General features: G+C 45.5%; 1 protein-coding gene across 1 annotated transcript in view; it reads left to right on the top strand.

Annotated features, from left to right (window-relative positions):
* COL23A1 (collagen type XXIII alpha 1 chain) overlaps window positions 1-13,242 on the top strand; it is a gene marked incomplete at its 5' end in the record, with an annotated part of 352,873 nt that overhangs the window by 278,958 nt on the left and 60,673 nt on the right. The window contains one exon of the mRNA XM_082652209.1: window positions 3,712-3,756. Within this exon, the coding sequence (XP_082508335.1) occupies window positions 3,712-3,756 (45 nt within the window). The remainder of the gene's footprint in view (window positions 1-3,711; window positions 3,757-13,242) is intronic.

Here is a 13,242-nt window from a genome sequence, read left to right as displayed (position 1 = left end):
AGCCTGAGTGTCTGAGTCTGTGCCAGAAGTGGGAAACATTCTGCCACTGTAGAAAGGAAGGAACAGAAGAAAACCAAGAAGCGGAAAGCTCTGAGGCAAACTGCTAGGCCAGGAGCCTGGTTTTGCTTGTTCGGAGAACATCTGAGCTGCAGCCAGCTGGCCAGGCTATCCCTGGGAGCCCAGATCAATCTGCTGCAGGCCTGGCCCAGATGCCAGAGGGCCACAACCCATCTGCCCTGCTGCTCGCCCCAGGGTGGCCACCCCTTCCATTGTCAAGGCTGCCTGCCTGGGGGTTCAACATATCTGGCACAGCTGCGCTTGCACCTTAAGAATCACAGACTGATGATGAAGGGCTCCGCAAGGCGCCAGCTGTGTGGCCTTAGGCAAATCTTTTCACCTCACTTAAGCCTCAGAGTTCCCCTCTATACAGGGCATACCAGCATCTTCTTCAGAGGGCTGAGTAGGGAATAGATGAGCTCCTTGGATGAGCCACAGGAGATCTGGAGCACAAAGGGTTCCAAGTTCCTATTTGCTGGATGAGTAGCTGGCCTGGCACCTAGTAGATGCTGAACCAGGGCTGCTGCCCATGGCCGGCCCTCAGCACCTGACAATCTAGAAACTCATGAAAGGCCGTCCTTCCTGCCTTCCCCACTACAGGTTCCACAATCCAGGCCTTGTGTGTGCAAGGCCTCTCTGTTTGCAAAAGCAGCAGACAGGGAGCCTAGTGGTCAGCATGGGACTCAGCTCTGGCATTCCCCGCTCCCAGGGCCTCTATTTGATCAAGGCTGGCAGGCCTCACCACCTCCATCACCTGCCGTAGGGAGAAAGGAGAGAAAGTATCTTTCATCTCAACAGCTTTGCCCATCAAATAAGATAGTCTTGCATCTCTTCTAAGCCATGGATCTTGTTAGATTTGACAGTCTTTTAAAGAGATTGCCAAGAAATGGTAAAGAGGGACCTTAGGCTGCACAAGATGCGGACTGCACACTGCAGTGGACTACCTTCTGTTAGGAGGAGGACAAAGGAGTCACAGCAGGAAGGGTGGGTGGAAGAGGCTAAGTGTGGGGGCAGCCTTTGCCTGACACCAAGGAGGAAGGGGTCTCAGTTAAGTGTGGGGCAAGAGGATGCCTCGGACAGCTCCCAGGTGGTTTCTGGCTTGGCTCTGTGGGTACTGATCATACCTACACCTAGGAGAGAAGAGAACGCTGTTGGGAGCACACGGAGAATTGGGAGATGATTTTGGGTTTGGACATGTTGCCTCTCAATAGAATTATCTTGGAGACAGTTGAATGAGTATGAACCTTAGAAGAGTGGGTTGACCAGTTGTCAGTTTGTGAGCTGTTCACACAGAGGCCTCCAGGATCTGGTTTGAATTGGCCTGCAGAGAGTTCACAAGCCTCAGTCTCCTTTACTTAAGCCCTTTCAGTTGGGAGTCCTGTCCAGCCTGCCAGGGCTACAGCCCCACAGGCCCTGTGCACTCAACAGCCCCCAGGACCCCCACCCAGTCCAGGCCTGCTGGGAGCTTCCTCCAAAGGCCCTGGGAGGCGGGGCACCCCACCCTGCCTGGGCAGCTGCCCACTTGCTAGCATCTTCCTCATTGGGCCTTCTGCCTAACCATGCCACCCAGGAGACCCACCCCGAAAAATCCATTAGTTCAGCCACCTCAGCGGCAGTAAATGTCTTCATCTGGCTTGAGTTTCCCAGATGGAGAATTTTACAGTCGTACCCAGTAATGACCGTTAGAAAACCATGGCGCTGCTTTAGCTTTCATGTCCAGGAAGAGCCTGGCTTACTCTCCCACTCTTGGGCCCCTTTCCTGCCACGCCCCATACGTCAGCCTGAGGCCCAGGGCGAGTGAGCGACCTTGCTGAGCCAAGCACAGACCTTTTATAGCCTGGTGAGAGCACAGAATCCAGGGACCAGTTTGCTGGACCTTGTGAGTGAAAGCTGGGCCTCTTCTCTCCTACAACCAAAGGAGCATGATGCTGGGTGTGCCATTGGGGTCCCTCTTCCCACACCCTCACTCACCCTGAAAACAGATGTGCCTGGATAGAACGGGCCAAACACCGGCCAGCCTCACGAGGTTTCCAGGCGCTGTCAGCCCCATGAAGGAGCCGAGAGGAGAGCAGGATGCATGTTTAGCCGTGAGGGGTCTGAGATGTTGGTGAGACATCCACATGGAGGTGTTGAAAGCAGTTGTCCATGCACTGCAGGTGTTGCAGGCCTTGGCTGAGATCACTGACCTGGAGGCTCTTCATAAGCTGTTACACTGGTGTGAGGAGCTATTGTTTGTTATGGGGGTGCCAGAATCTCAGCCTCGCTAATCAACACAGCCCTGAGCCATTCCAGCATAAAACTCAAGGTCTCTGTCTGGTCTCGGGAAAAGTCAAGGGCTATGTAACTGGCATGAATTTCTACTCCCAGAATTCAGGGGTACATCACTTATATGGTCAAATGATTTTAGACAAAGGCGCCAAGGCTACACAATGGGGAAAAGATAGTCTCTTCAACAAATGCTGTTGAGAAAACTGGATACCCACATGCAAAAGAATGAAGTTGGGCCCTTACCTTATACCATATACAAAAATTAGCTCAAAAGGTTAAAAGGTTAAAATTAACTCAAAGGTCAAAAAGGTAACAAAAGCAAAAATAGACAAATTGGACTACATCAAGCTTTAAAACTTCTGCTCAGAGAAGGAAAACAGGAGGAAGAATCAGGGGTAGTTAGACTAACAGGGAGTGAAAATGGAGGCAGAGAGGGGAAGGCAAGGGAGCGTCAGGGAGGTTTGCAGCAGGGCTCCAGGAGCGGCGCCGGGATGAGGGCGCGCTGGCTGAGGCCTCAGCCCTCCACTCCCAGGCCAGGCGAGCTGTGCTCTGGGCCCTGCTGCCGCCAGGTTCTGGGTTCCATGACCCAGAGCCCTCTTCCTCTTCAGCATCGCAGTCACTCAGGTCTCGGGGGCTGACATGGGCCGAGGGGCAGAAGGCAGAGGCAGGATGATCTGCATCAGATTCAGAAAGTGCAAAAATGTATGGATAAGACTGGATACGGAAAAGAATGTGCATTGGAGTGTACATTATGTGCAATAAATCACAAGAAATTTATAAGCGGCTCCCTGGAGCTGTGGGGGAGGGGAGAGAGGTGCCAAAAAGTCTAGTGAGCAAAAGGAAGTAGATGGATAGGATAGAGCCTGTTACCACCGAGTTTAAACATTTGAGATGCCATGATAGTGTCTTTATGTGGTGCGTTGTCTCTGTTGTCTTATTTTAGTGAATATTAAAAAGCATTTGTCCGGGCTTTTGTAAGTTAACTTCCACCCTCAGCCTTATTTTTCTTGAAAGTGTGAAGTTTCTCAGTGGCAAAACTCTTCTGCCTCAAGAGTTTCTAGGTAGTAAACCTTTTTGAATGGGAAAGGACTTGGGAATGAAATAATGAACAGTTAATTGAATAACTAAATGAATGAGTGAGGGATGAGAACGCAGCCAACAGGGGAGGATCCAGAGGAGCAGGGGGGAGGGAGGCGCAGGAGATGGCGCTTTATCCCCACTCCTCTCCCCTCCCCCAGCCAGCAAGGTGGTGAGCTGGCTGCCCCCAGGCTGCTGTTATGGGTGTGGGTTGGGGGGTGGTGATGCGGTGGTGCTGGCAGCAGGCAGGCTGTGCCCAAGCTCACTGGGTTCCCTTCTTAATGAGTCCGTCCTTGTTTTCCTGTCTAGGCCCCCCTGGACGGCGTGGCAAGCCTGGAAGAAGAGGTGATCCCGGTGAGTCCCAGGTTTTCTTAATTACTAAACCCAGGCCTGGAAGTCTGCCCTTGACCTGGGACCTGGCTGGAGGTGCCAATCCTTGCACCACCCCATAACTCAGGACCTTTGGTCCTGGGCCAGGTCTTTGTGTCCCCTCCAATTCCAGCCACTGTCCCCAGAGCTGCAGTACCCAGTGCTGCCTTTCTTGGCTTCTTGACACCATTCCAGTGTTACAATTCCAGTGACAGTCCCCTCTATGCCCTTGGCCACCTCCCAAATCTCATTATCAGCCTCAGAAACTTTAATCCCTGGTCTCCCACTCTGAAACGGCCTCTTGTCTTTGCGGGACTCGCTACTGTGGGTCCCTCAACACAAGATGGTTCTCCTGTGTGTCCCCATCCCTCCCCTGACATGGCCTGTCCTTCCCTTGGCAGAGGCACCAGGAGAAGATCCTTTCCATACCTTCCATGCAACCTGCAGACTCACCTGTACTCACCGCCAGCCTCCCTCCTGCCACCTTCATTTCACCCAAAATGCACTCTCTCTGCGTGTGCCCTTCCCCCAACTCACAGTGAAGCTTCCCTCAGAGGCTACACACCCCTACCCCACTCCCATCTCCTCTGCCTTGCCTTCCACTCCTCCCAGCCCCTCCAGTCTCTTCTCACTGTCACGCCACTCACATCCTTTTGACCAAAGTTACCACTGACCACCTGATCGCCGTACCAGCAGACACAGATGCGTTGCTGTCTCTCTTCCTGGGCCTCACATTGGCCATTCCCCTGGGTCCCCCTCTGACTCTTGCCTGCGTTTCCTCCCACATCTCTGACCCCTTCTCGTATGCCTTTCCTATGGGGCCCACTTGCCTCTTAAATGGATCTGCCCTTGGCCCTCTTCTCTCTCTCCCACTCCTGTGGCTCCGGCGCCCCCATAATGCTGATGACACCCCCACTTCCTGCCTCCAGCCAGTCATCTCCTCTGGACCCAGAGGTTGGACCTGGCCCCAGTGAACCCAGCACTTCCCCCAGCTGCTCTCCTCTAGTTCCCCATTGCAGGGAGGGGGCCTCCAGCCGCCTGCTTCCCTATGCAGACACCAGGGCATCATCCTTAATCCCTCCCTCCCCACTCCCCCACCAAATCCCCATCAGCCTCCTCCTCAGTATGTCACAGCACTGTCCTCATCAGCACAGCCTCCTGCAGTTCTCACCACTGTTCCTCCCATGTCCCCTACCTCCAGCCTCATTGTGGATGTCTGGGGCCCTCCCACTCTGAACCTGTACTCTTATGTCCTCCCCACCCCCAGAATGTCTCCTCCTCTACCTGGACTCTTACCCCAAATTCACTATTCTTTGTCCTTTCAGTCTAGCTCAAGCATCTCCTCCAGAAAGGCTTATATCTAATCCCTCTGGCTGGGGCTATCACCAACCCAGCCAAGAGCCTGGTGCAGAGGAGGCTCCAGGGAATGGAAATGCACAGAACAGTGAATGAATGAAAGAATACACATGTGCTCAGCCCCTAAGCAAATTCATAAAGAGAGCATGGTGGTAAAGGCAGATTGAGCCTGGGAGAAAGGGGGCAGGTTCTCTCTGAACCTCAGACTCTTCTTCCTGAAACTGGGCATGGGCCTCTTGTCCTCTCGTTTTGCTGCGTGCTTGCGCTATCTAGGTCCCTACATAGAAGCCCTCCAGATAAACTCCCCAGAGTTCACTGGAAGGAAACACCTTTCCTGGCACTCTGTTTGCTTTGACTTCCAGAAGCTGAGGACTGTTTTGTGTTTGATTGCAATGGATTTTGTGTGTAATCACCTACCTGCACCATCAGCCAAATACACACTTCATCACTCAGTTCTTATTTCTGCCCTCGTAAAAGGTTTTATTGCCTTTTATTGTAAGCTCCTGAAGTCCTTTTTGGAAGAAGATGAGGAATACATAGTGACTTTTTTTAGGACAAAGTATAATATTACTCAACTTACTCAAAAACCCATTAGAATTATGATTCCAATTTACAACTGATCTAAAAGTCAAAGAAAGACAAGGACTTACTGGGCCCCTGACACTGCCCTGGGTCCTTTCAAGTCCTTCATCTCACGTGATCCTCACAGAGCTCTGCAAAAGATAAAAATATGTTATTATCCCCATTTTGCAGATAAGGAAACTGAGGCTCCAAGGGGAGAAGTGTCTCATCTAAGGTCAGCTGCTGGGCAAGGGATGGGCAGCATCTCCTCCCCTTCACTGCCCTTTCCCACGCGATGTCCTGATTCTCTTCCTGTCACAGAATGGTGTGAGTAGCACAGAGCAGATGTCCCTCTCTGATTAGCTTTGGCTGGGCCTTGTGTTTATTTCTAGATAGTTTCACACACATGCACCTCTTGGCTTTGGGCCCTTTCCTTGTACAAACCAGGCTTTTTTTCGCCCCAGGGAGAAAGGCTCTTTTTTGCCTGGTGGGACAATATCTGGCTGAGATGGCTTCTTGCTGCTGCTGCAGACCTGCAGACAGAGCCGACCCTGCCCGCCTGTGGGGATGGGTTCTCTCCAGCTCCCAGTGGGAGCCTTTGTCTGGAATATGGCTCACAGGTCCTACAGTGTTTTTGTGTCTCTATTGTAGTGGAGTGGATTTTTCATCTCCCCACTGGCCTATTTCTCAGCTGGGGAAACCGAGCACTACCCTTGGTATTCCCTTTCTAGGGAACTTAGACAGTATTTTTTCTCCTTCCAGACTTCCCTTTCCCCAAGAGCATCCATCACTCTACCCTGGCTCCCCCAGCCCCCTAGATCCCTCCCTCAGTCGCAGCACTCCCTGCAGTGCTGGTGGTCTGCTCTGCAAACATGTCCTTCTCCACCAAAGCACAGGCTCCTCAGAGAAGGAGCTTGACCCGCAGGCACTAAAGATATGGTCAACAAATGCTTGTTGACGGGAAAGAGGGAGGGAAGGGAGGAGGGAGAGAGAAAGAGGGACTTTTTAGGAAGCAGGAAGAGACAAGGATGAAAACAATCAAATCCTGCTTGGCTGATGCTTGTGCTAAAGCTACAGAGACAAAAGGAGGTACTCACCAAATCTCTGCAGCCGCCAGCCTTAGGTCAGCAGTTTTAGTGTCAGGGTTTTTTATCCACCCTGGCCCCAAGAAACCCTTTCTAAAAATACAGTGGAAGAATCACTACTGGGATGGTAGAGATAGAACTTCTGAAAATCTGCTCCTCCATAAAAGCAGCAAGAACACTAGGAAAAATTGACCTTTTCAGAATCCTGGAAATTAACATCTGGTAACAACCTAAGAAATGTTAATTTAAGAAAAAGGTCTGAAACTTGCTGAGAACAGTGAGGTTTGTAGCATTTTAATTTGCCCATCTCCCCAGCCCCATGGTAGCCTTAAAAACCATCACAGCCTCACAATCACAGTACCTGTGAAAACTAGCAGCCGTTGGAGGTGGCAGAACAACTTTGAAGCTCCCCAAATGCTCATTCTCTGAAACTTGTCACTGTTTGTTAGCTCCCTGGAAAAGCCCATACACAAAACTCATCTTTTTTGACCTGATGCAGAGCTCACTTACTGGGAAAAGCCCTATCCCCAGAGTGCTTGCCAAATACACTCAGCAGCAGTTGTTTAACTTTGCAGCTGCCTGAGGTGGCAATACAAGTTGGAGCAAACAAGAAGCTGACACAAAAACTTAAATGAAAATCTAGGGGTTGAGCTGTCCAAAGGGGCTTTGAAATGCTCCCATATACCTGGGGATCTAGAAGACACATGCCCATGCAGGGAAAGACCTAAAAATCCCCAGTCTCTCACCTCTGGCTGACCTTGAGTCTCCACTCAAGCAAGAAGTAAAGGCAAAAGCAGAGTTGTAACCTGATAGAGTGTTGAAGTTATGCTCAACACACACAAAGAGCCCCTCAGAACAGAATGGGAGACTTACCAGATCAAGGCATTAAAGAAAACCTCTGTCTTAAGCTGACAATTAAGCAAAGCAAGCAGAGAATTCAGTAGCTGCACATGATAAAGAGTACACATTTCAGAGAATTAGCTCAAAAAAGCCCCTGAACAAACAACAACAACAACAAACCCTGGAAAGGAAGAGGGATATCTAGTTTCCAGAGTAGCCATATTAGATTATTTGATGCCCAATTTTTAACAAAGACACACAAAGATACAAGAAAATATGGCAATGAAAAAAAAAAAGAGGAAAAAAAGCAGTCAGTAAAAACTGTCAGTGAGGAAGCCCAGATGAACTTACTAGACAAAGGTTTTATATTGGCTATTATACATATGTTCAAAGAACTAAAGGAAACCATGTCTAAAGAATTAAAGGAAACCATAAGAATTATGTGCCACCAAATGGAGATTATCAATAAAAAGATAGAAAGTATTTTTTAAAGAAACCAAATAGAAATTCTGGAGCTGTAAAGTACAATAACTGAAATGAAAAATTCACTAAAGGGGCTCAACAGATTTGGGCTGGCAGAAGAAAGAATCAGCAAACTTGAAGACAGGTCAATTGAGATGATCCTGTCTAAGGAAGAGAAAGAAAAAAAGAATGAAGAAAAATGAACAGAATCACAGAGATCTGTGGGACACTATCAAGTGTGCCAACATTTATATAATGGGGGCCTCAGTAGGGGATAAGAGAAAGAGGCAGAAGGAATATATGAAGAATTAATGGCCAAAATCTTCCCAAATATGAAGAAAACATTAATCTGCACATCTAAGAAGCTCAACAAACTCCAAGTAGAATAAACTCAAAGAGATCCAAATCTAAGTACATCATAGCCACATTACCAAAAGGAAAAAAATGAAGAAAGAATCTTTTTTTTAAAAAACACCATGGTGGCCACTTCACCACTGACCTTGGCAACTTCCATGGCCGAGAGCTGGATCCTCCCACTTCTCGACACGCACAGAAGAAAGAATCTTAAAAGCAGCGAAAGAACAATGACTCATCACAGAAAAAGGATCCTCAATAAGATTAATAGCTGATTTCTCATCAAAAACCATGAAAGCCAAAAGGCAGTTAGTATGACATATTCAAAGTGATGAAAAAAAGGAAAACTGTCAAAAAAGACATCTATAAAAAAAAAAAAAAAAAAAAAAAGACATCTATAGCCAGAAGAACTATACTTGAAAAGTGAAGAAGAAATTAAGACATGCCCAAGTAAATAAAAATGAAGAGAATTCATCACTAGCATCCTGCTCTACAAGAAATACTGAAGGGACTCCTTCAGTATGAAATTAAAGGACACTAGACAGTAATTTAAATCCACACACAGAAATAAAGAGCTTCAGTGAGGTAACTACACAGGTAAATATGAAAGACAGTATAAATGTCTTTATTTTTTTTAATTTCTGGCTGCACCCTTGCTTAGTTCCCCAACCAGGGATCGAACACACACCCCCTGCAGGGGAAGCACAGAGTCTTAACCACTGGGCGACCAGGGAAGTCCCAAAATATATATATATATATTTAATTTTATTTTATTAATTTTTTTACACAGCAGGTTCTTATTAGTCATCAATTTTATACACATCAGGGTATACATGTCAATGCCAATCACCCAATTCATCACATCAGCATCCCCAACCCCCCGCCGCTTCCCCCCATTGGTGTCCATACGTTTGTTCTCTGAGACAGATCTGTGTCTCAATTTCTGCCCTGCAAACTGGTTCATCTGTACCATTTTTCTAGGTTCCACACATATTCGTTAATATACGATATTTGTTTTTCTCTTTCTGACTTACTTCACTCTATATGACAATCTCTAGATACATCCACGTCTCAACAAATGACCCAATTTCATTCCTTTTTATGGCTAATATTCTATTGTATATATGTACCACATCTTCTTTATCCATTCATCTGTCGATGGGCATTTAGGTTGCTTCCATGACCTGGCTATTGTAAATAGTGCTGCAATGAACATTGGGGTGCATGTGTCTTTTTGAATTATGGTTTTCTCTGGGTATATGCCCAGTAGTGGGATTGCTGGATCATATGGTAATTCTCTTTTTAGTTTTTTAAGGAACCTCCATACTGTTCTCCATAATGGCTGTATCAATTTACATTCCCACCAACAGTGCAAGAGGGTTCCCTTTTCTCCAAACCCTCTCCAGCATTTGCTGTTTGTAGACTTTCTGATGATGCCCATTATAACTGGTGTGAGGTGATACCTCATTGTAGTTTTGATTTGCATTTCTCTAATAATTAGTGATGTTGAGCAGCTTTTCATATGCTTCTTGGCCCTATGTGTGTCTTCTTTGGAGAAATGACTACGTCTTCTGCCCATTTTTGGATTGGGTTGTTTGTTTCTTTAATATTGAGCTGCATGAACTGTTTATATATTTTGGAGATTAATCCTTTGTCTCTTGATTCATTTGCAAATATTTTCTCCCATTCTGAGGGTTGTCTTTTCGTCTTGTTTATGGTTTCCTTTGCTGTGCAAAAGCTTTGAAGTTCATTAGGCCCCATTTGTTTATTTTTGTTTTTATTTCCATTACTCTAGGAGGTGGTTCAAAAAGGATCTTGCTGTGATTTATGTGAAAGAGTGTTCTTCCTATGTTTTCCTCTAAGCGTTTTATAGTGTCCAGTCTTACATTTAGGTCTCTAATCCATTTTGAGTTTATTTTTGTGTATGGTGTTAGGGAGTGTTCTAATTTCATTCTTTTACATGTAGCTGTCCAGTTTTCCCAGTACCACTTATTGAAGAGACTGTCTTTTCTCCATTGTATATCCTTGCCTTCTTTGTCATAGATTAGTTGACCATAGGTGCATGGGTTTATCTCTGGGCTTTCAATCTTGTTGCATTGATCTATGTTTCTGTTTTTGTGCCAGTACCATATTGTCTGGATTACTGTAGCTTTGTAGTATAGTCTGAAGTCAGGGAGGCTGATTCCTCCAGCTCTCTTTTTCTTCCTCAAGACTGCTTTGGCTATTCGGGGTCTTTTGTGTTTCCATACAAATTTTAAGATTTTTTGTTCTAGTTCTGTAAAAAATGCCATTGGTAATTTGATAGGGATTGCATTGAATCTGTAGATTGCTTTGGGTAGTATAGTCATTTTCACAATATTGATTCTTCCAATCCAAGAACATGGTATATCTCTCCATCTGTTGGTATCATCTTTAATTTCTTTCATCAATGTCTTATACTTTTCTGCATACAGGTCTTTTGTCTCCCTAGGTAGGTTTATTCCTAGGCATTTTATGCTTTTTGTTGCAATGGTAAATGGGAGTGTTTCCTTAATTTCTCTTTCTGATCTTTCGTTGTTAGTGTATAGGAAGGACAAGAGATTTCTGTGCATTAATTTTGTATCCTGTTACTTTACCAAATTCATTGATTAGCTCTAGTCATTTTCTGGTGGCATCTTTAGGCTTCTCTATGTATAGTATCATGTCATCTGCAAACAGTGACAGTTTTACTTCTTCTTTTCCAATTTGTATTCCTTTTATTTCTTTTTCTTCTCTGATTGCCATGACTAGGACTTCCAAATCTATGTTGAATAATAGTGGTGAGAGGGGACATCCTTGTCTTATTCCTGATCGTAGAGAAAATGCTTTCAGTTTTTCACCATTGAGAATGTTGTTTGCTGTGGGTTTGTTCGTGTATGGCCTTTATTATGTTGAGGTAGGTTCTATGCCCACTTTCTGGAGAGTTTTTATCATAAATGGGTGTTGAATTTTGTCAAAAGCTTTTTCTGCATCTATTGAGATGATCCTATGGTTTTTCTTCTTCAGTTTGTTAATATGGTGTATCGCATTGATTGATTTGCGTATATTGAAGAATCCTTGCATCCCTGGGATAAATCCCACTTGATCATGGTGTATGATCCTTTTAATGTGTTGTTGGATTCTGTTTGCTAGTATTTTGTTGACGATTTTTTCATCTATATTCCTCAGTGATATTGGTCTGTAATTTTCTTTTTTTGCAGTATCTTTGTCTGGTTTTGGTCTCAGGGTGATGGTGGCCTCATAGAATGAGTTTCGGAGTGTTCCTTCCTCCGCAGTTTTTTGGAAGAGTTTGAGAAGGATGGGTGTTGACTCTTCTCTAAATGTTTGATAGAATTCACCTGTGAGGCCATCTGGTCCTGGACTTCTGTTTGTTGGAAGATTTTTAATCACAGTTTCAATTTCATTACTTGTGATTGGTTTGTTCATATTTTCTATTCCTTCCTGGTTCAGTCTTGCAAGGTTATACCTTTCTAAGAATTTGTCCATTTCTTCCAGGTTGTCCATTTTATTGGCATAGAGTTGCTTGTAGTAGTCTCTTAGGATGCTTTGTATTTCTGCAGTGTCAGTTGTTACTTCTTTTTCATTTCTAAGTTTATTGATTTGAGTCCGTTCCCTCTTTTTCTTGATGAGTCTGTCTAATGGTTTATCAATTTTGTTTGTCTTCTCAAAGAACCAGCTTTTATGGCTTCCCTGGTGGCGCAGTGGTTGAGAGTCTGCCTGCCGATGCAGGGGACACGGGTTCGTGCCCCGGTCCGGGAAGATCCCACATGCCACGAAGCGGCTGGGCCTGTGAGCCATGGCCGCTGAGCCTGCACGTCCGGAGCCTGTGCTCTGGACCAAAAAACCAAAAACCAGCTTTTAGTTTTATTGATCTTTGCTGTTTTCTTTGTTTCTATTTCATTTATTGCTGCTCTGATCTTTATGATTTCTTTCCTTCTGCTAACTTTGGGTTTTGTTTGTTCTTCTTTCTCTAGTTCCTTTAGGTGTAAGGTTAGATTGTTTATTTGAGATTTTTCTTGTTTCTAGAGGTAGGCTTGTATAACTATAAACTTCCCTCTTCGAGCTGTTTTCGCTGCATCCCATAGGTTTTGGATCATTGTGTTTTCATTGTTATTTGTCTCTAGGTATTTTTTGATTTCCTCTTTGATTTCTTCAGTGATCTCTTGGTTATTCAGTAATGTATTGTTTAGCCTCCATGTGTTTGTGTTTTTTACGTTTTTTCCCTGTAATTCATTTCTAATCTCATAGCGTTGTGGTCAGATAAGATGTTTGATATGATTTCAATTTTCTTAAATTTACTGAGGCTTGGGCTTCTCCGGTGGCACAGTGGTTGAGAGTCCATCTGCTGATGCAGGGGACATGGGTTCACGCCCCAGTCCGGGAAGATCCCACATGCTGCGGAGCGGCTGGGCCCATGAGCCATGGCGGCTGAGCCTGAGCGTCCGGAGCCTGCGCTCCGCAATGGGAGAGGCCACAGCAGTGAGAGGCCCATGTACAGGAAAAAAAAAAATTTTACTGAGGCTTGATCTGTGACCCAAGATGTCATCTATCCTGGAGAGTGTTCCATGCACACTTGAGAAGAAAGTGTAATCTGCTGTTTTTGGATGGAATGTCCTATAAATATCAATTAAATCTTTCTGGTCTTTTGTGTCATTTAAAGCGTCTGTTTCCTTATTTATTTTCATTCTGGATGATCTGTCCATTGGTGTAAATGAGGTGTTAAAGTCCCCCACTATTATTGTGTTACTGTTGATTTCCTCTTTTATAGCTGTTAGCAGTTGCCTTATGTATTTAG

Source organism: Grampus griseus (assembly GCF_964374135.1).
Source record: "Grampus griseus genome assembly, chromosome: 3".
NCBI lineage: Eukaryota > Metazoa > Chordata > Mammalia > Artiodactyla > Delphinidae > Grampus > Grampus griseus.
The sequence above is the reverse complement of the archived record's forward strand: the minus strand, read 5'-3'. Positions and strand labels throughout refer to the sequence as shown.